Raw genomic sequence first — 23,255 nt, forward strand, 5'->3', positions numbered from 1 at the left:
CAGCAGCGACATTGAGTTCTAATGAATTCCTGATTGAATTCCTATACTTTGCGTGGCAAAATAAATGCTAATGCAAAAAACAGCTCGGCTCAACAAATGCCCATGGCCTCGGAGCTGCTATTTGTACAGAAGGGCAACCTCAGAGTGTCTGCTAGCCGCCAGAAATCCAATCCCTCAGCTTACGACTCACATTCAACAAACTTGCTTGCAATGCAATGCTTGCAATGCAAAAGTGAATGCAACATGCAATGCCTTTTAGTCAGCAAAAATTGGTTGCATGTGATTTGCTGGAGAAGTCCAATGTTTCTTTTTGCAGATGTTTTGGCAGCTTATGTGTGTAAATAGCAGTGGGAAGAAGGGGGATGGGGGGAGGAGCGAGTAGTTTGGAACCTTTAGGGTTGAACTTTGTTGTGCCTGATGGTCCCTCGGGACAAAGAATGCTTCACTGGCAGACATGCAGCTGTGAATTACTGTTCACGCTTCGTCGTTTTCTCGAGGCCAAGGAGCTGGCGACTAATTCAGCGTCACCAGGGGTGAATGAACGAGCAATTACAGTAAAATCTCGGTGATACGAATCTCGCGGGGTCGCGTGAAATATTCGTATCACCCGAAATTTGTATCATCAAAACATACACAATATCAAGAAAAATGAATTTATTTTTACCATAAAATATTTCTAATAGTGGGGGTCATAGATACCTTCCTCGCTACTGCATTTTCCCGGGTTTTCACGGTCCCAACCTAAATCCCATTGACTTCCATGTACAATCGAATCTCGGTAATTGTTTGTTTGTTTGAATTTGTTTGAATTAAAGGACTTATTTTTGAAGTATTCGTGCACCATAGCACGACGTACGAACAGTGCGATTCGTGAAATATCGCGGCGCGCAAGCACGTATCGAGCTAGGGCCACAAAACTGCCCATGTCGGCCAATGCTTGCTTCCCGATAACGGCAGAAAACGAAACCTCAGAGAGCGGGCGGCGCAGGCACGGCGAGAGAAATTGTGGTTGTGAAGAGGAAGAGGTGACACGGCGACGGGCGGGCGCGGAGTCTGTCGCAGGTGAGGGAGGAGGGCGGCAGGGAAGCGGATTTGGCCTCGGCAACTCTGTCGCTTCGGTGGCGGTGGCTTCGGCGGTTCCCCTCGCCCTCCCTCTCAACTCCCTTGTAGCTCCTTCGACTGTCTCCGTGTGCGCCCGCCGCTCCCGCCGGCCCGGCGCCAGCTTATCCCGCTCCCTGAAGTTTCGTTTTCTACTGTTGAAGTGAACGTCGGCCGGACTGGGCCTCCGACGTTGCTTCCCTCTGCGCCGCAGCCGCAGCGTTGGCCGAGACGTTGGCACGTACACGCATGTTCCGGCGCCACGCCGAAACGGCGACCTTGCCATTTGAGAGTGACGCCCCTGGTTTTTTTTTCTCCGTGCAGCGTTCAGGGGTCTCGCCTAAAAGCTTTTGCTCTATGGCGGTGTCGGAGCGATGCCGGTCGGAGGCGCCGCCACGTGATATGGCGCGCTGCTGAGAGCATTGTCGGTGCACGGTATGTCCGAATTAACCATCATAAATGCTTTCGCGCTCGAATTACCGTGCGCTCCCCGTGATACTTCGCCAATCTATAATGTTCCTGCAGCTTACGTTGCGTTTGAATGTGGTGTTCACGTAAATTTGGCCGTGCAGCCAGCTTGTACATTGCAACAAGCGACTGACACGTTGCAGATACGACCTTGAAAACTTATCAACGGAACGTTTTCTTCTTGCCCAAATCGTCAACGATCGCCTTCTGGAAGGCGTATACGTGCACGTGATCTCGGGAATGTTTTCACACGCCACAGAACGCCTGAGCACGTCGAGTGCAGGGAGCTTGTTAGCCGTCGGGGCTGTGCCACGGTCGTCGTTGCAGCAGCGGTCCTCGTCTACTCTCTCGCTAAGCATCGGCTAGGCTGTGATGTGGTCCGGTCCGCTCAACATGGAGACGAGAGATTGCGCAGTCGCGTGACGTAGTCGGTTGCTTGGCGACTATGGATTCCGCCCAGATCCCGCTGTGCCGGCTTGTCTGTGCCGGTCACCCCGCTGGCTCGGCCACCGCCGTTGTTGCTCACGCGTTCGTATGATCCGCAGCGGCGGGGCAACGCGTTCGGAACAGCCAATTTTTTTCGTATTGGGAGCAATGTATTTTGGCCGGGGAATGTTACGAATTCATATCACACCGAAATTCGTACCAGCCGGGATCGTATCACCGGGGTTTTACTGTATGTCTCGTATCTTCGGCCATTCAACTGTCTGGAGGTGATGATCGAGACGAGTTCTGGGACACCAGGCTGCAATGAGTCATCGGCCTCGTGTGACGCTAAGATGACAACGTCGCTTTTGGGGTGTTTCCAGGAAGCACCAGCGCCCGCCCGGACTAACTACGATGGGGATCGGCGCCAACTGTGACGCGCAAGCCAGGAGCCCCAATCTGAGACGACAGCAGCCACCGCCTTCCCTGGAAACGGTGGCTTCCTCGAAGACCAGTATCCGGACCGTCATGGAGAGGCCACTAATACTTGAAAGGGGCCAACGTCGAGCTTTCCCGTGGGAACCATGTCGATGTTTGATTCCCAAGTTGCCACCTGTTGCCTGGTGTGCGGGGGCGATCAGGCAACATTGGAAGCGGAGCCCAGTGGAACTGGGACACATCATGGGCGGGATATTGGGAACTGGCCAAAGTTTGTGATTGGCCAAGAAGAACTGAAGTGAATTCCCTCATTGAGTGAAAGGGGGAAATTAACTGCACAAAAAGTTGTGTTGTGTTGAGTGTCGTGAGGGATGCTACACCATGTAGACGCTCAGACATGTAAACGCTCGGACATGCAATGACTTAGCATGTAGTAAGCTCCGATCACCATGGAGCCCTTGGTTTAAAATATGTACATTATGTATATAAAACGCTTTTCTCAACTCTCTGGATATCTCCTTCTCCCGGCACTTGGCACAACACCAGCCATACGACCTTTGTGGCCGCTCGGGCCCCTGGACTTCGCAACAACTTTAAAACCTGGAATCCTCATCTCCGAGTTTAAAAGAAATTGGGGACAATTGAGCACACAGTCTGATGTGTTTGGCATGGAACGAACCAATGTGCGAGTTTTTAGGTGTATGCACGAAATCCATACCTCCTTTTCAGCTTCCTTGAGCTCGGCTTCTTTGTCCTTGACCCGAACCACGAACATCTGGCGCATTTCATCCTCCTTCCGCTGCAGCTCCTGCACAGATGACAACAAAGCTTGAAATACTGCAAGTTCCAGGGAAAGTGGGGGTGATACTAAGGTGAACACCGGGGGCATGCAACTGCACAAAAAGCGGAGCTTGAGTGTTGTGAGAGACGCTAGACAATGTAGATGCTCAGACATGTAAACATGTCCATGTCTTCACGGCCATGCCGCGAAGAAAGTCGCGAGGCCTCGATTGCCGCTGTGAGAGCCCATGAGTCACGAGATGACGAGAATTTCAACTTTCGCTCTGCTTTTGTGCAAAATAGCATCAGGATTTGCTCATTCATTCACTAAATAACGGCGTTTGACGTAGTAAGCATTTGCTTATTGTTTTCTGGATACCCTCGATATTTCGACATTCGGTTAATTCGGACATTTTTTTCGGTCTCGTGAAATCCAAATTAACAAGGTTTTACTGTATCTCCGAAAGTTATTGGCCGGAAATACTGTCTTAGAGTCGGGTAAATACGGTAATTCGGTTTTGCGATTATTTCAATCCCAACAGGAGGTACCAGCTGGCACCTATACATTTCTATGGGCCCAAACATTTGTTATTTCGATCCTAACATTGGCCTTCAATGGATAATTCGAACTTGACCAGACACCATTCACACACCCAACTCCTATGGTGACCCCAATAAAGACACCTATTGTGACCCCTTTAGTGGCAACATGTCTTCGCGGAGCTTAGGGGACAGTGAACGTGTTTGATCCCGATAATTTTATCAATTTTATTGATTCCGTCAGGATCAAATTAACAGAAGTCGACTGTGCAGGCGTGGCCACTGTTAGCGGGAACACAGACCCCGTGGCACCGCTCCGCACAACACCACCACCTGCGTCTCATGAAGTCTTGCGGAGCAGGCACAATCAAAGAGATTGGCTAAAAGCCCGGCACGTCATCTGCTATGGTTCCTCCCCTTCGCCGAGCATACTGGTATCCCGGTCACGCACATTTGAGGCCCTGAGTTGTAAATGCTGAATGCAGGCACACAAAATGTGTGAGGAATCGTAGCAGACAACACGCCTGCGCTGCAAGACTTCACGAGGCGCCACCGTGGTGTCACTGCACGGAGCAATGCCACGGGCGCCCGTGATCCCGCTAGCAGTGGCTGCACTGCGCCTGTACTTGTTTCAGTGCTCTTTCAGAAGAAATGTGAGATGATGAATAGCTTAACTAAAATTAAATTTTGGGGTTGTATGTGCCAGAACCATGATCTGATTATGAGGCATGTTGTAGTGAGGAACTCCGAATTAATTTTGACCACTTGGAGTTCTTTAGTGTGCACCTATTGACCCTTTTCGCGGAGCAGTTTGTTTTAGAGAAACGAGATGGCGCTCACGGCGGCGCGCCATACCTCTCCTCAGCAACCGCGCACGAATACGAAACCATTACCGCTTCTACCTTGCTTCTGTGCGATCAGCTGTCGGAAATTCAACCGAGTTTTTGCTAACCCACTGTGCTCTAATCATGCTAGATTGAATCACGTGGATTGAAGACGTGTGCAATAGTTGGCTGCAAAAATAGTGACTGGCATGTTAAGGAATAGAATGAATCTGTGTGGTTAAGTTCGCGGACCGCTGCTGAAACTATCCGAACATGTTACCGGCACTTCGTGATGTACGGCTTTCCTCGAGGATACAGAAATTTGCTCATCCGCCAGCCTTGTATCGCTAACCTTCAAAGAAAGGACTTCATTCCCAGATCGTCGGCAAGAGTGAGTACCACTCGTTAAACAATGACAGAGGGAGTAGCGCCGCTTCCTGTCATAGTAAGTTTCGCGCACGTTATCTATACGCATCTCTCCCAAATGGCAAGAAAACTTACGCCCACTCTATTGCAGACGTAACAAGAATAAATGAATGGGCGCACACTTGAATATATGCGCACTGTATACGCACAATAAATGACGGACTACACCTATGGCACAGGCATAGTCGAAGCTGAATGTTTCATGACGGTTCACAAGAGTTAGCGAGTTACAAGCTGTAATGTATATTTCTTACAGGGTATTACAATGTACAAAACTGCTACGTTTCAAGCCTTGTGCGCAGCAAGAACAAATCTATGGGAACTGAGCACAGCCACGAGCGATTAATAATCAGATAGTGGCCGCACCGATGAACTTCACTGAGTCAGAAACTGACAAGCCACTGCTTCAGAATATTTGCCGAATAAACAACAAAGAGCAAAACACACTAATCCTGACTGAATTCATAATCGGAAAGCTTGGATAGCTTGGAATACATATTTAGCCACGCTTTTAGAACACGCACAATATACACTGCTTGCGCCGTTTGGACATAGCTTAATCAGCTCCGAAAGCGCTTTTGCATGTTCTCTGAAGCTGTGATCAAAGTTTCGTGCCGTCCACCTAGTCACCGTCTACGATATCTCCGAAAACAGAGGTTTTCTAAGCCGCGCCGGCGTCATACAGTTCCATTGTAAACAAGGAGGCAACGGAGGCAGTTGAGGCAAGCAATGGACGTGTCACCACGTGATCAAACATGCAGCGCCCTTGGGATCGCCGCGAAAAGGGTCAATATGCGGCCTCCACGGCCTGGATCAAACCTGATGCCTCAAGTTCAGTATCACATATATTGCACAGCTTGAAGAATACTCATTGTTTGCATCATTACCATTTACATTTGAATACTATGGGTTTGGCGGACGATGCCACACTATATGGCCTCTGACGCGTCTATCTTAGTAAAGCTTGCAATTCATCCTCTTTAGAACAACCTTCTAGCAATACTGTTGCAACTCGCCGCCCTCTTTAGCGACACTGGCTGCATATTTTTAACACCAGCAACAATTACTCATTAAACAGCAGTGAGACACCAAAGTGGCGGTCTAGACCAGTACATACTATGTTTCATTTTGAGGCACTGACCTCCAGTACATGCTCAGCTGTGAGTATTGCTTCAGTTTGGACTTGTATTACATGTGCACTTTTCTTTTGAAGCTGAGTGATAAGCTTTCGATCTCCAGGATCTCAAATTCATAAGCAAGCTTTGTTTTAGTTTCACGTTGCAGTTGTACTACATGTGCACTTTTCTTTAAAAAAAATTATTAAATTATGGGGTTTTACGTGTTAGAACCACGATTTGATTATGAGGCACGCTGTAGTGAGGGACTCCGGAATAAATTGGACCACTTGGAGTTGTTTAGCGTGCACCTAAATCTGAGTACACGGGTGTTTTCGCATTTCGCCCCCAACGAAATGCGGCCGCTGTGGCCGAGATTGGATACCAGGACCACGTGTTTAGCAGCCTAACACCATAGCCACTAAGCAACCACGGTGGGTTGCACTTTTCTTTTTAACGCTCAGTTATTAGCCTTAAATCTTCAAGCTTTTAATCTTGTAAGCAACTCTACCTCGTGCTATTTACAGGCTTCAACATTCATTTACCATACTGCAAACATAATTCCTATGCAATAGAGTAGCAACAGATGCAGTGAGGTGTTCTCACAGTGAGGTGCTCACGAAACTCACAGTGAGGTGTTCCTGTCGCTTCTGTTCGTAGGTTTCTTGAAAGCTGATCGGCTTGTTGTCGGTGCCGATGTCTGAAAAGCCCATCTGCTCCAATCGCATGCGCCGATAGAGTTCATAGTGGCGTGTGTGCGTCTGCTCCCTCAGGTCTTCCATGTTTGTCCGCAGGAGCATCTCACGAAGCTTCACAAAGTCGCAGTGGTTCTCATTTTCCACTGCAATGAGAAGTCACAGTTCACATCTAAATCAGAACACAAAAGCCGCATGTTGCCACACGAGCCTTAGAAGCACACTAAAGCCAATGTTAGTCCTGGCTAGAACATTGAAAAAACGTATCCTCAAGGTATGCCAACATTTGTTCAGTGCAAAGGTATGACTTATACCCCTGCCACACAGGACAGTTTAATGTCATTACATTCAAATGACATTCGGTGCAATGAATGCCATTCGACTCGTGGCAGTGCTATACAGGGGAACCTCGATGATACGAATCTCACGGGGTCACGAAAAATATTCGTATTAGCCGAAATTCGTATCATCGAAACACAATTAAAACTAGCTAAATTAAAGAGTCAGAGGTGAACTCACTCAGGCACATGCACGTAAAAAGCATTTACAGTATAGATCACTTATAACGTAACCGTTTATAGTGAAGAACTGGCTACAATGCGGCCTTTTCAGACTCCCGTTTACCCTCCCATAGAACTCCATGTATACGCATACCACTCACAGTGCAGCCGCGTGAGACGAAATACCGGTTATAATGCGGCTTCCGCGGTAAAATCTCGCCGACAAGGGCGGTAGCGAGCACGCTTCTCAACGAGGTGCGCCCACCGATGGGAGAGGAGATCAATGAGGGCGATGTGGAGGAGGAGCATGAGACATGCTCCAGTGGAGCATGAGTCCAAGGGCAATAAAGTCGTCGCTGCGGGCCGTATCTGCCAGTAAAAGCGCGCGGGGGGATGCGCGCCTTCACAGGGAGCGAATGCACAGCGGAGAAAAAACGCGACTTCCGTGGCGCGAGAGGCCGTGGGGATAAGGCAGGGAGGGGGGGCGTGGCGACGCTGTGCGACGTCACCAAATGCGTATCTTGCAACCGAGCGCAAGGGTAACTGGCGACGCAATCTCCCACGCGAAAGGAGCAAAGCGGGAAGGTAGCGCGGGAGGGAGGGAGTGGGGGGGGGGGGCTTTTACTCTGCCAACAAATGCGTTCTTCTACTTTGCGCCTGTGCCGGCTGTCGGTGTTGTCGCGCGCACCGTATCTTGAAAGCGATCTCCACATGGCTCTGACCTTTGTATGCGCCGTGCTTACGCCGCTCAGTTTCCGTTGAAGCGATAGACCGCACGAGCCTTCACTTGCTGCGGCGCCCGCGCGTGGGGAAGAGCGGTCGCCGCAGCAGGCGAAGAGATGTAAGGAAAAGCACAAAAGCAACAAAAGCGCCGCCGCTTCAAACTCTTCGCGCCCAGTCGCGGCTTCCGCGCTGTCCGGCGCCGCGTCCGCGCCTCTGCACCAAAAGAGAAAGGGAAAACGCGCGTGACTGCTCGCTGTTCTCTTTCGCGGTCGTCGGTAGGGCGGCGTTTATTCATATCAACCGATGCGGGTCGAAAATCGATTCGAGAACTGCTCTATGGTGTATAAGTATTTAAACAAACTGGCGTTTCTTTTTGTCCAAGTGTACATAGTTGCCAGGCCTCTGGAAAAACTTAACTTTCAATCTGACACAATGTCGACGCTCCTACTTTTTTTTTTTACCAGAAAGTGGCTCACATGATGCCAAGTATAGGTATCCCTTAATGAAAGATCAATCGGCAGGCTTTCATTCCAATTTTAAAGGGACACTAAACAGGAAAATCGGTAGAGCTGTATCTAAAAATGCCCTTCTCCCTACCATGGGAGGAGGCTTGGCATGCCAGAAAAGACGCAAAAATGAAAGACGGGCGTTGGCACTGCCTTGAAGTTCCTGCACCAACTAGCCATGACTTCATGGATTTTGATGGCATCTCCTCAGGCCCAGTTATGCATATATTGCTAGATTAGCAACTTCTTGTCTGTTTAGTGACAAGCTTTTCAATTTAGCGACTGGCAACTCTTTAGCAACGTAGCAGAACCACTGGCAACATTTTAGCGACTTCAAAGTTAGGAAAACTGCTTCAAAAATAGCCTTCTAGCATGCACTTTATTGCTCAAAAGCTACATGCGAGAGGCCAAAATTGGCTCTACGACGTGTAGGCTGCGCAGCCATGATGAAGCAATTGTTGCATTCACAGAAATCGCAGTGTGCTCTCAAAATGCATGTTTTATTTTATTCTTTACTGAAACGATTTGAACAGGTTATAACCGTCCAGGCTTTGCACTTTCACTAAATACATTCAATTGGTGGACATTTACAATGTGATTATGTGTTTACAATTTTATTATGTGATTTCAAATGCAGCAGGTGAATAATAAGATAGATCAAATGCAGAAAGGCGTATCCACACGAGCGTTCGCATGAGCCTAAACACACTGCTTCCTTATGGCATTGGTTTTGGACAAATCATTACTGCAAAGAGACTTCAGGCAGACCAGGGGGCAGAAGCATATTATTTGATCTGTATAATGATTACGTAATTGTCATCACCGTATTAACATGCGACCTGGTGCGTCTTGCAATTTTGCTATCCTTTCAGGAGCGCCGAGAACTAGAAAAGTTGCAGAGATAATGCAGGCCAAGTTCTTATGCCTGCTAAGAAAATCCAATTGCTTGTGTTCTTTTGAATCTTGCTGCCTTTGGAACCTCACAATCTGGTAGTAAACACTGAATTACAGCTGTCACCATCCATTGTTGTGCATGTATAATAGTAAAGTAAAAGCCCACTACACACTGCTGGTAATTTCACTGTCAATTGCTCACTCACACGGGCCCTAAACGAACTAGAAACATTTCGGTAAATGATTTATGCCATGCTAGCATATATTATTGTGTTCAAAAATGCCTACGTTGCCTAAAGGTTGCTCAAAAGTTTAGTGACAATTCTACTGACACTGCAGCAAAATTTAGTAATTTAAGGACTTTTTTGTCTGGCTTTAGCAACATGGTTAAATAAATTATCGCAACACTGACTACACCGTATTCTAAAGTATGCAAATACTGAACTTGGTATGGTTCAACAACTTGAGCTGCACCTTAAGTCTGAAATGCGTGACATCTCACTGACATATCGGCACTGGGGTTTCATCGCGAAGTTAAAAAAAACTGAAGTTTGGTCTTAATTTTCTCGAATGGTAACCAGCCTCTCACCATGAAATTAGCAAAAAATAGATTTTTGAAAGAATACTTTATCAGGCTAAAGTGATTCACTGTTTCTCTTTAGTGTCCCTTTAAGCTGCTTTGTACTATCGACCAAATAAGTTTACGGACCAAGGGATCTGACAAAAAGCTGAATATCTCCGCAGCCTCAAAATGCAGCCTGGTATTCTTATTTCCAGCCTCTACTGGTATATGCGAACAACACTGTATGTACGGTTTTACTGGCTACTTTTAAAGGCTGCTCGGATATTTAGTGTGTTCCGAGATCCTGTGGTCCATAAACTCTTTTGGTCGATAGTACATTTGAATAATAATAGTGTTTCCCCTCGAGTGGATGACCTTTTGCATCAAAACTTTACATCTGGCAATGTCACACTGTAGTATTGGTACCCTCTGCCTGAACAAATAACACTAAGCAATTAAAAAAATTAAATTCTATGATTTTACGTGCCAAAACCATGATCTGATTATGAGGAGGGCTCTGGATTGGACGGGACTGTGGATTAGTGGGAGACTGATTAATTTTGACCACCTGGGGCTCTTTAACGTGCTTCTAAGTCTAAGTAAACGAGTGCTTTTGCATTTCATTCCAATCGAAAAGTAGCCACCGCAGCCCGGATTGAACCTACAATCTTGAGCTCAGCAGCGCAACGCCGTAGGCACTAAGCTATCACAGTGGGTGGACTGGGCAATACTGCTACATCAGCCTTTCCACCCAAGCAGAGAAGAGCAGTGATCTTGTTTTACCTTGAACAGTTCCCCAAGGATACTGCCGTGCTCGGACCATCTTGTTTCCAACTCGGACAAAATCTGTGCTGCCTACGACAGCCAGTGGAACGTGGGCCTGCAATTTCATTCAAGACACACTACATAAGATGCTTGCACACGAATGTAAGTGGGCAGGAGGCTCATAATCAAATAGCGCACAAAGGATGACATAGCAATGCACAAAAGGCCAGGCAAGGAAGCACACTTACATTCATGCTCTGATTTAGCTCAGCCGATGACTCATCGTCTGTTGGGAACTGGTAAATCTGAACTCCACAGCTGACGAGCTCACTCATTATCTGCAAGTCAAGACGAAAGATTAAAGTCACTTATCTTTAGCAGAACTTGTTATGCAGAAGCATTTCTTCCACAGTGTTTCCCCAGCAAATGGCAGAAATGGAAGATTCATACAGGCAGACATTTCGGATGTGAACGTGCTTTAGAAGTCTAAAGGGTTCTTTATTTGAAGAGTTCAAGCAAAGTACAATTGTATGTGTGAATTAAGTACGCACACCTTTTGTTATGCAGCTATCTGATAATAGCAGTATTTTCTGACAGCATCGTAGATAATTTATAAATTCATGTTCCTGAAAAATTGCAGTAAGCAAGTTGCTAATAATGCTGGTACAGGAAGGTTTTGGGAATGACATCAGAATTTTTCATGGATTCTCACTGGTTCAGCTGCAACATGTGTGACAGTCTATCAGTATCTTATACTGAATAAATTATCCTTGAAAACATTTTTCACAAGCCAGTGTTTTGTGCAGGGGTCCATAGAAAACCAGTGCGCAGTACATATGTCACGCAATCATCACACAAATTTCTTGGTATCTCTAATAGATGGTGCCACTTTGCCGTTTTCTAAGGAGGGTGACTGGTGGAAGAGGGACATTCGGAGAATGGTAGGACAACATGGTGGCGAATGGGAGGGGTTGCCCATGGAAGGGGGGATCGCTAGGGACGGTTGGAAAGGGGAGGCAGAAAAAATGGTGCGCTCGCCGGTCGCTCGCTTTTCATTGCACGCTCATTTTCAGCCCAGAGATGCCGCTTGCCAAATGTGCATCTGCTCACCTTTGAACAAATGTATGGGCGTGCCCACGCAATGCTGCTGGAGCTCGTTTCCCCGAGTATTGACGTAGGTATATATCCAACGCACTCACCGTTGTATTGGATATAGCTACAGTGCCTGGTAGCCTCCAGGGTTCTGTTAAAGCTGCGCAGCAACACGTGCTTGCTATCGCTGTCATTACTTCACCCTTCGAGCGAAACCAATTATAATAAATGACTGCATATTTATGGACTTGCTTTTGTGAATGTGCAAGAAATCTGCCACTGCTTCTTAGAATACATGTTTCACTTTTGCGCTATGACCGATTTCATTAAAAGAGGAAGCAACCAATTTTCTTTTTTTTTTTTATTTACTACTCCCACTGAAACACTCTGGCAGGACCTCTGGCACCACCAAATAAAATTGAGAAACAAAGTGGAATTGAGGAAAGGACAAAAGATTACCTTAATCTTGAACCTTTGCAGCTCTGTCTTGGAAATGGTGTCAGCCTTGGCAATTATGGGGATGATGTTCACCTTGCTGTCCAGTTTCTTCATACACACCAGGTCAATGGACTTGAGCCTAAGGGCACGTGACAACAAGGAGTCAAGAAATGACAGCACATGGCACTCAGAAGCTGCATAAGCACGGTTTCAGATTCCATTAATTTATGCTTGTATACATAGTACTTACGCCACAAAGCATACAAGTATAATGTGTTTATGAATATATACTGCATCCCTGCACTTAACCGTCACAAACCCAATTACAGTCATCAGAAAAGAGAGAAAAAGAAAGAAGGATAACCCACAGAAATAAGAGCATATGAACAAAAGCAAGGAACAAGCCCATACAATTATCAGCACAAAGAAAATTTCCAGGTACAATTTCTAATGAGCTTTAGAACAAAACAAGATGACAGGAGAAGGTGACAGGACAAGGTGCTACTCTCAAATGTTGAAAGTAGTGCCTTGTCTTGTCTCCTGCCTGTGTCTCTCCTGTTTGCACTAAAGCTCATTATGAATACGCAACAACTAGCCAATCAATGCATCTTGATCCAGGAACAAGCTTGTTTCCAAGATTGCCATCACCACTCTCATTGCTGCTCTCTTAACAATGCAACTTTACGGCAATGCACCCCACGTGGCCTGTATTAATTTTATCACATAAGGTTTCTTAACAAGCACCTAAATCTAGAGTTTTTGCATTTCCCCCACCACCAGAATGTGGCTGTGGCAGCCAGACATTCACCTCATGGCCTCATGCGGAGCAGAATGTCATAGCTATTGGGCCACCACAGCAGCAATGCACGCAAAAATTTAGCATACCTCAGCAACTGGCATTACAGTTGACGGCTAGTAATGTGGCAGTTTAGAAGAGTGCTATTGCCAAGTGTCAACACATGCAAGAATGGCTTACATGACTGAAGTAGAATTCAAGAACTGACAGCAGCAATAACCTGAACATGATACATAAACGATCAATCAACAATGCCCATGCAATATTTGCATATACTCCAGCAATAAACATACAAACCTTAAACTCACTAAACTTTAGGGCCCCTTTAAGAATCCCAAAAGCATTTAATTAAGAATGTTGCAAGCTCTTCAAAGTCCAATGTCAACTCGTCAACTTAGCGTAGTTTCTATGGGGCGCTTGAGGGAACTGCCTCACAGGCATGCACCAAAGCAGCCTTTCGCTAAAGTTGGCATTTCTCACCCATGTCCTGTTGGGCAAATGAAGTAGAGGCAGGCATGGACACGGGTATCGTGGTACAGTGACAGGCAACGCTTGATTTTAAGCTCTTCCTGGAGGTAATTTTCAAATTGGGAATTGATGTAGTCCACAATGGCCTTGAAGCTGTAAACAGAAAGGTTCCAAAGAGTGGGAAAAAAAAAACAAAAAAAAACATTCACTAGTGACTCGAATGTACTCAAGGTAGCAGCCCCTACAGGACCCTGTGCAAGACACTAAGCAGTTCCACTTTCACAATACAGTGAACGATCCGTTTTCTGGACGCCTGATAATTTGGACATCTTTGCGGCACCGCCACGTACCCCATAGAGTCAATGTACAAAAACGTCTGAAATCTTGGACGCACAAAACCTTCGCCGCCCGATTTTCTGGACTTCTTGCCATGACCGCAGGTCCATACGGCGTTTATCGTAGCCACCACTGCTGCAATTTTTATTATCTTGCCTCCTTGAACTGGCGCTCTCGCATGCCGATTTGCTGGCAGCCATAGCCACAACTGTGGCAACGCTAGGCCTAGCTACTCCGACGTTCACTACCAAGCTTCTTTCTGTTTGGTGCCATGTTTTCATTGAAACACTTCGCCGCTGCTAGTATTGGTGCTTACTGCCTTTCTAATCCTCGCCAATGCCTTGGAAGCACAGAAAGCCAGGCGCGTTGCATAATGCTGGTTTCCAAAAGTAAGCTTCCCCTCAATACAATACACGGTTAAGCATACGTAAAGTATTGCGGTGAAGCATACGAAGAGTGAGAAGGGGCAATTGTCGCGGGACACGGTATGTATTCCTTAATTATACACGCGTGTATCCGCCGTCTCCTATCCACAGCACGAGCTATGATACGCCTGATAAGTGTTCTGGCAGGCCTTCAGAGCTATTTTGGACGTGCCTGTGGCGACTTGAGCCCTTGGGGGCAGTAAAAGGCATGCATTCGCTTTTTCAGACTGCCCGATTTTTCAGATGTTTTCGTGCCCCTAGGAAGTCCGAAAAATCGGACGTTAACTGTATGTATGCCAGTGGTTACGGTGTGAAATGCAAGTAGCACAATTTGCAGCGTGAACCAATCTACTTGCCATCTTCAAGAGTACTCTGCCCCATCCAGGAAACCCAGAGTAAAAAAAAAAACACCTGTGCGGAACTGGAAATACTAAATAGAAAAACCAGAGAAAAGCACCAGTGCGATTTTATGCTCTCCACTAAAAGCACCTGTCATGGCTTTCAGTAAATGCCTTCAGTTCCCACACAGTGGGCTAAAGTTCAGGTTTAACAAACAACTGAAAGTTTAAGAGCACTGTAAAAGGCCAGTAACAGCAAGTGCTGCAGAAATTAGCATGGCACCTGAAAATAGTGGCTACCATGCCATCTGACGATACATCTACGGATGAGCTGAGGTCTTTTCTATTGCCTAGAGTGCTTCAAGTGCAGTCTGTGGTCATAAGATGCTACTGAAATTTCGTACTACCATAGCATGTGGTAGAACAGTACTAAAGGGTTGTACAAGGTTCCCCATCATATTGCACACAAGGCTAACGAAATACATTGTGCCAGCTCCCAGAGGTTGCCTTAGGTGTATCCTTAACCCAGAGATTAACCTTTGGAGCAATAAATCAGTTTAGACAGCCCAAGTATCCTTCAAAGCTCTACATTCATTTGTTTGACTCAAAAAGATTGGTTATTACTGCACAAAATGAAGATCAAGCTTTCTTTTTAATTGACTTAGTGCAGCACACAAATTGAACAAAAGGGCAGAGGACAAGCAACACGGACAACTGCTTACACTTTTTTTTTCTCTTTTTACTTTGTTTTGTGTTTCAACTAGGGGTGGGAGAATATTCGAAGTTTCGAATACAAATCGAATATTACACAATAACTACGCAATCATATTTTAAAAAGAACTATTTGGTATTTTCGAAGACTGCAAACTAACCAAATATTTCACAGCAACCTTTCACCATGAAGCTTTCAACTTCACGGTGGAAGCCTACATGACAACAGTGATTTTTCTTCTTGTGGCGCGTCAATGTTTTTGGAAGTGTGGCTGTTTTTGTTTTATCTTTTATGCAACAACCAGTGATGTTTTCTTCGCAATGGGCCCATATACATGTCTTTACGGCACACAAGTCCTGCAGCAACTATTTCTTTGCACAACTTCTGATTTTTGGTCAGAAGATAGTAATACAGCAGCCATTCATTCTTCTAATTCTTGTTTGCCATCAGGTTCTTATAATGTTGGAAGGCATTTGTGGAGTTTTTTTAATGACAGTTAATGATCTTATGTATAAAACGGTTCCTTTGTTTCGAATAGTTAGCAGTCTTTTTTCAAAAGCACTAGTTGGTACAGGCGTGGTACCTAATTATATACTGAAATAAATATTCCTGTCGTAAGTATCTGCATCTGCATTTGATACTTACTATTCGCATTGAATTCCTATTCGAAAAAGTTGATATTCGCCTACCTCAAGTTTCAACCTGTCCTTTGTTCAAGTTGTGTGCTACTCTAAGTCAACGGAGCATCAAGTAGCCCAGAACTGTGCATTTCCTAGTTCTTTTTAAAATTTCGAAACCTTCATGGTGATACATCCGTGTGATGTCACAAATGTGTTTGTTGTATTTGAGCCATTTTGGCAGAGGAAAACTTCAAAAAACTTGCTAGGTTAAGTCTTTGTTACCTTAAAATGCAATGTAGTCCTTCAGCAGTAAGTGACCACTGGAATATACTCCAGTGGACACTCAAAATCCAGGACGTCAAAGGTAGGTGGCACGGGAGTTCGGGGGCATCACTGCTACCCACTTTTCTTTTGACTGTCGCTTCTGGCCTGTCTAAGCTTTTTCTAACATTAGAAGTTGTCAGTTTGCTATTGCAAAAACATAATTTACTACGACAGCTTGACATTCCTTTCTAGTGTCCCCTTAAACGGCACAAATAAGTTAACATTCATATTAACTATTTCTCTATCAGTGTGCTATGACCATGTGCTATTCTTTTTTGCTTCATGCAATCGCTGCTATCCAAATTCCGCTGTTTAACAAGTTGCACTCCTGATAACTAGGGCACTCTTACATTTTGAACAGCACAGTCCTTTCTAGAAATACGAGCCAGTCACGGTATCCGACTGCTGACTCACAGATTGATGTTTGTGGGGTGTTCTGGCTTTTGCATGACCACTGCGAGCAAATCTGCAAAATTCAATGACTGCACTTGCTGCTATCACCGCTGCTTAGCTGTACTTTGATTTATAGGGCACAAGCTCACCCAATAGATTGTTTACAGCCTGACCGCCATACACACACGATGACAATGGTGGTACTGCTCTGCAACATTATAAAAATGATTGTACAACAGTTTAGTGCTCTCTGTGGCTGACTGCCTGCCCACAAAAATTGCGATATTGTCAGCAGAATGTTATTTATAGAAAAGAACTGAAAAAATTCACAATACCATTAAATTAAAATTTACACCAATTCCATTATCCATCTAGGCAGAAGTCATGTACAGCCCCAAACAAATAGACCAAACAACAAAAAGCAAACCTGTCTTCCTTGTTGATTTGATCACCATAGCCAACAGTGTCCACAATTGTCAGCTTGAGCCTTACATTGCTTTCTTGCAATTCTGAAAGATGCAACGTAATGCTCATAAGTACTAACTACTATACGATTCTAATACAAGTGAATGCTATACACAGAATATGTGCACAAAGACACCACAAGACACTTCTACATAACACTAACTGCAGACAGCAGATGTGTGTGTTTAGAAACATATAGCCAAGTTAGAAACTCTTGTATACAATCGAAGGCCTTTATAATGAATTGCTTCGGACCTTCAAAATCCTTCGTTATAGAGGCCCCTTAGTAAAGATCGTGCACTGTACCACTCACAATAGAGCAGGTTAAGCCTGTTCAAAAAGAGAAAACCTTTATTTAACATGAGTTAAAGAAAATATTAGGGAAGTAAGGCAATAATGTTTCGTGTGCACACTTTGTTTGACAGAATGTGCAACTGCAGCGGACATTATTGTGCCAAGGTTTGGAGAATGGTTCGTGGCGAAACATGGGAGTGACACAAGGTAAAGCTGCAGTTCTCGGTTTGTTAACAGGTTCATCACTATTGCCTTTCTTGGCATTAGTGTCCTTTCCAAACTGGGTGCCTTTGAAGAAGTCATCGGGCGTCATTTAGTTACATCACCACATCATCATAAACTGTGACGTAATTGTCAGCCGTTGCACCTGGTACCGTGCTACAACACAAAGCGTACGAGTTGAGCAAGTCCTGGAGCAGTGCAGCAGGACTTGACACTCAATGTCACCGGTGCACTTGGCAAGTGTGTCACCGGCGCTGCCATTAATGCTAGCGCAGAGGACAGCTCAGTGGCACATGCAGAGAACAGTGGTGGCACCACTATGTGGCGTTCGTTGTAAAGCAACAATTCAGCCCCCCCCCCCCCCCCTTCAGAGATGTCTAAATTTCTCCATTGTATAGGCAAATTTGTTGTAGTGGTCTTCATTGTAGAGGCGTTTACAATACACTTGAAAGGTAGGAATTAAGTGGGGACATAATCAGTCCTTCGTTATACAGGTAATTTCGTTGTCCAGGCGTTCGTTGTAGAGGCATTTGACTGATTAAACTGTGGCATATAGCATTTCAATGTTGCATAGTGGGCTATGAAGGATGCCACAGTAGAATGCTCTGGTTTTATTTTGACCATCAGGGTTCTTTAACATGCCCCCAAATCACGGTGCATACGTGTTCCTGCCTTCCACCTTTAGAGAAATGCAGCCTGAAAAAGAGCTTGCAACTTCATGTACAGCAGCAAAATGTCACAGTCACTGAACCACCATGCCGGGTATAGAAAAATGATGTATAAATCCACATCAAACTATATTATATGTAGCAGTACATAGGGTTTAGAACAACTGCTTGAAGGTAGCAAGTGAAACTCTTCTGAAACTGCTGTATTGCACCAAATACTACTGTTTGTGTTTTTACATTTGATTTGATGAATGTGAATTCTTACCAAAAGTCTTTGGCTTCAGCACCACATTGGATAAGTTGTGAGGGCTTTGTGTTGTTTCAAATGAACGATTGAACAGAGACTCCATCAAGGTTGACTTCCCTATGCCAGTTTCACCTGTGGGAGAATAGGTGTCAAAGGAGAAAGTAAGTCAAGCCTGGTTCCCGAAACATTCAGCACATTGATTGTTGGTGCCAATATCCTCCAAGCATGCAAACCCAGACTTCAGCGGCAATTCTTATCACAGATATGCCCCTAATGATTAGAAATTTTCATAGCCACCACTGTTTCAGAAAGTGAACAACACATTCATTGATATACACAGGAGTCATCACCCATTCATAGGTGGAAGAGCCATACCTTTAGTTGCACTACCTTAAAATGCAAAATCTGTTTCTGCTTGCTTAGTTCTTTAATAGTTTGCTGAATCGCTACCACACACAATGGCAGGAGTACTCAACCCCTGCCAACAGCTAAAATAACTGATTACAAGTTGTGTTTTCTTTTCCTCAAAATTTTCCTCGGCGAGTCATATACAATGGTGCAACATATATGCCTAAAACCATGCACGCTGGCATGACCAATATGAGCATTGCTTTTCCAGAGCATGCCATGCCACAGAAGCAAGACAAGCAACATGCGTACAGTGTTTCTAACAGTTTACTCGGAAGCCTGCGACGGTGACCCAGCGACACTGCCGGCCGCAGTAGCTGAACTTTTTGACTGTGTTGGAGGATGAGGCCTTCGATGGCTTTGAGTGAAATGCAATAAATGTTGAAGTTTTTTGTTGCTGGAATTTTGCAGAAATAATGAAATACTGTGCACCGCAAAAGCATACATGATCACGCTTCATCATGCCAACTGAGTTAAAATAGGCGCATCTTATACACCGGTGTGGCTTATATACCAAAACTTTTTCGGTGAAACTTGCAAAAAGTGGGATGTGCAATTTATACAGAGGTGCGATTTAGAGTCCGGAAAATAAGGTATATGCTCCCAAAAGAGGTAGAGTTTTGAGAATATCCCCATCTTGACAGCCAAGGAAGCCATCGTTAAGAAAAGCCACACTTCACATATGCAGGAGTCAGGCTTCATCTATCTTCTTTATTATGCTTTTTTATGCTTAGTCTGCTCAATCTGCTTTTACTCACGATACTCATGCACGCTTGGTTTTATAAAAAAAAATACATGAACAATGAAAGCGGCTTCACAACAAACATATATGCCCTGTTGCATGTAGCAAAGTGGAGGCTAACTTGGGGAACTATGCTGCACAAAGTGCATTTGTGTAATCTGTAGAAACAATTGACTTTTTTTATTTTATGTTAGGGATTTGTCGCAAGGCATATGTACTAAAAATTTGCAAAAGGGAATCAAACACAACTGTCATTCAGCAAAGCTCCTACAGGAGAGAGAGAGAGAGAGAAAACTGTGCAGCCCTAAAATATCACAGAAAAAAAAAGTATATATAGATATATAATCATGATAAGGACGATTTGAGAAGATGTTCTGTAACCACTGAACAAACGAGCTACTGCCCTTCAAAGAGGCAGTTGCAATGTGAACATCTAATTGTGCCCAAAGACTGTATCGGGAGGTCCCGATACAGTCTTGGACTATGGGACCTCCTTCTGTATACTAAATACTTGTAACATGTCCCAACCTTTAATAATAAAATTCTGATTCTGATTCTTAGAGGCAGCTTCTCTTCATGCATGGTTGATTTTTTCAATTATGCGACTATGTTCAGTGAAAGGAAGCCTCAGCAGCAGATGGAAAATAAATGTGCAACTCTGCTCCTGCTGGGAGAATTAGAGCGAGTGGACGCAAGTGCTATTTAAAGAGGTTTCATTTCTGCCCACAGTGAAATGCAGTGAGTACTCAAGCATATGCTAATAACAAACCTGAAAAAAAAAAAAAAGAACGAACGAAAGAAAAGACCAAGTAGGCAACCCTGAGCCAAATGTCAATCATTTCTACGGTCATGTCCATCAAGAAAGGGGAAAGACTGCTTTTTATCAGAAGTACAGTGTTCTTACAGCAAGGTACACCTGTGAGTAAAAGTATACGGACCACAGGGTCGCCGTAACAACTGAATATCTTCGTAATTAACAAGCACAAACTTGAATTGAAGAGTATACTGAAAAGTTTGCAATGCCAAGTTTGGACTGCAGTCGTCAATTTCAAGTTGCGTTCACAGGCACAGGAAAAAAAATCGCCTTTATCGTGCAAACCCTGGTCCGTATACTTTTGCTCACGGGTGTACATGCTTTTTAGCTTAAAAGCTTTGCACACAAATGTGATTGCGTGAACAATTTTAGACTACATTGTGCAAGCAAGCAATGTGAAATGGAGCAAGCACGGCTGGTGGTGTTATCTGCTACCCGAGCACGTCTTAGTGGCATTTGGTGCGGGTGACTCTCTACTTGGGAATAGCCATGCTTTTGACGGCACTTCTGGCTGCGTGCGCGTAGCAAGGAGACTGCAGTTTATATAAGGCTCACAATTCATAGAAGAGGCCATGCTCATGGCTACTTTTCATTGATCCAATAGGTAAACCATTGAATTTGAGCTGCATAAAAGCACCATTGAAATTTATTTCTAGTGTTAATTGTAGTGACTGCTTTCAGCTTTAGTTCATAGGAAAATGAAGCCCTATGAGACATCATACAGATGCCACAATGGTGCTGCCACCATGTCAAAAAACACCAGCACACCCAATTGCATATGTGAATACAGTACAGCAGATATTAATGTTAGCCCCTTAAAACACACGATGGTGTCTTTCAATAGATATTGTGTCATATTACATTGCCCACGTTAACTGTGAACAAACTTGTGATATAACGGGCTGGCCTATATGTCGAGCCACCCTTTCCCAGGAAGAAAAAAAAAAAGTGGAAATAGGTCAATGTCAGGTTCACTTCATGTGACAGTACTGCTTATACAGATGCAATTACTTTAAACTATGGCACCTTTCCCCTGAAGTCTTCGTCGATCGTGGCTCGCCGTTCATAGCTGCTGTAAACGTAAGATGAATCAGGAATTAGCTTGTCTCAAGATTTGTAAATGAAAACAACTAAGTTTCAATGGTGTAGTCCATCACAGCATTCCAGCCCAGTGCTCACCTATGCAAAGAATGTTAAAGTGGAAGCCCTGCTGCACGGATTTGCTAACCAGCTGTTCAGGGAGGCTGTCAAATCCGACATGGCTCTGCAACTTGAGTGTGCGAATGTGGTCATCGATGAAGTTACCCTGCAAAAATGAGCGTGTCACAGTGGTTTACCAAGGAGAGGGGCAAACACGGTAAGAGATCGAAATAGTTCTAGCGATGAAGTATCATCTTTGCTCCCAAACATTCTAATTAGATTACATGTTAATCATCGCGATCTCTATTACGAGGCCGGATGTTTATCTAGCCCATTTCCTGCGTGCCAATTACAACGTTCCCGGTTGCTCCGGGCGTGGCACCACATGAGTCAACGCCTACAGGTGCACATTTCGCGCGCGGTATGATGCTTTTTGGAAAGAACTTCAGTGTATGAAGCGCTGTCAAAACAACAAAAGTTAACGGGTCTACCGTTAGCTCGATATCTGCGCTAGGCTTACACGAGATTGACAAGAGTATGTTAAATTTTAAAAAGTGAGAAAAGATTGAGTGTTTCACTTACGTTGGTCTGCTCGACTTCGGCGGCCGACATGGTGCTGAAACAATAGTTTTCAGCTTTGCTGCTGGCGGCTGCACAAGGACAGGGACACAACGCTTTTCTTTTACTTTTGACAGATGCCGCTTACAAGCGCCAAGCTGAGGTTGCGATCGAAGCGCCCCTGTGGCGCCGCCTTGTATCTTCAGTAAGTCTAGTGGCGCCGCCGCACTCGAAGCGCACACGCCCCAAAATTACAGGGCCGCAGAAAACTTCTCGTCAAACGTTTGCTATACTTTGCTGTAATAATTTGTCACTTAATGCACTTATATCAAAAATTATAAGTTATTCTGTTGCATGCAAGACAACGCAGTGTTTACATTTTTAGGTACATTTTCTTACGACGACTGCGAGTCTATTAAAAGGATCCACTTAGCTTTAAACATGGCGAGAAGCCAGGGTGGGAGTGTACGCCTTTTCGGTGGATGTAATGTCTTGTAAGTTGTTTTCGCCCGTTTCTGTGTGACAACATTCCCGTCGTGAAAGCATGGATGTGCCGCCAGACACAGCGATGGCCCAGGCCAAGCGTCCCGAGGATGTGATTAAGATGCCTTTGAACGACAATCTGAAATTCGCCGTACTGATCGGATTTGTCGAAGTCGGCCAAGTCTCCAACAAGGAGGTGGTAAACACCGTGTTACACTTGGTGAGTGTGCACCTGTTTCTCAGTCGCCGCGCCGCGTTCTAACACCGGTATTTCTTGGCAGTCGCTTCGTGTAACGGATTTCATCCGCAATCTGTGAGGAAATTAGTAGCAGCATACGCGTCAATCGGCGTAGTCTACACTACGCTCATGAGCGTGAGATCAAGCGAAAGCTAAGCTGAGCAAGCGATGTGTTTAGTTTACGATCATTGTAGGTGTTACGAGGAAAATGAAGAGATAAAAAGAAAAAAAATGCATAATTTAAGCCGAGGATGTTCCCGATTGTTGCATTATC

The 23,255-nt window shown here is 44.9% G+C and overlaps 2 protein-coding genes across 3 annotated transcripts in view; one reads left to right on the plus strand and one right to left on the minus strand.

Annotated features, from left to right (window-relative positions):
- LOC119450009 (septin-2) overlaps positions 1–22,461 on the minus strand; it is a 30,592-nt gene extending 8,131 nt beyond the window's left edge. The window contains exons 1-10 of the mRNA XM_037713341.2: positions 22,285–22,461; positions 21,742–21,868; positions 18,617–18,730; positions 17,130–17,211; positions 13,567–13,707; positions 12,312–12,429; positions 11,009–11,098; positions 10,779–10,875; positions 6,745–6,956; positions 3,149–3,238 (exon numbers count right to left, since the gene is read on the minus strand). Coding sequence (XP_037569269.1) covers positions 3,149–3,238; positions 6,745–6,956; positions 10,779–10,875; positions 11,009–11,098; positions 12,312–12,429; positions 13,567–13,707; positions 17,130–17,211; positions 18,617–18,730; positions 21,742–21,868; positions 22,285–22,314 — 1,101 coding nt within the window. The 5' untranslated portion in view covers positions 22,315–22,461. The remainder of the gene's footprint in view (positions 1–3,148; positions 3,239–6,744; positions 6,957–10,778; positions 10,876–11,008; positions 11,099–12,311; positions 12,430–13,566; positions 13,708–17,129; positions 17,212–18,616; positions 18,731–21,741; positions 21,869–22,284) is intronic.
- A 221-nt stretch (positions 22,462–22,682) lies between these two features.
- Positions 22,683–23,255, plus strand: part of LOC119450006 (neurobeachin) — a 319,496-nt gene continuing 318,923 nt past the window's right edge. For both annotated transcript variants that reach the window (XM_037713337.2, XM_037713339.2), the window contains exon 1: positions 22,683–22,963. In XM_037713337.2, coding sequence (XP_037569265.1) covers positions 22,805–22,963 — 159 coding nt within the window. In that variant the 5' untranslated portion in view covers positions 22,683–22,804. The remainder of the gene's footprint in view (positions 22,964–23,255) is intronic.

The sequence above is a fragment of the Dermacentor silvarum genome, chromosome 4 (assembly GCF_013339745.2).
Source record: "Dermacentor silvarum isolate Dsil-2018 chromosome 4, BIME_Dsil_1.4, whole genome shotgun sequence".
Classification (NCBI taxonomy): domain Eukaryota; kingdom Metazoa; phylum Arthropoda; class Arachnida; order Ixodida; family Ixodidae; genus Dermacentor; species Dermacentor silvarum.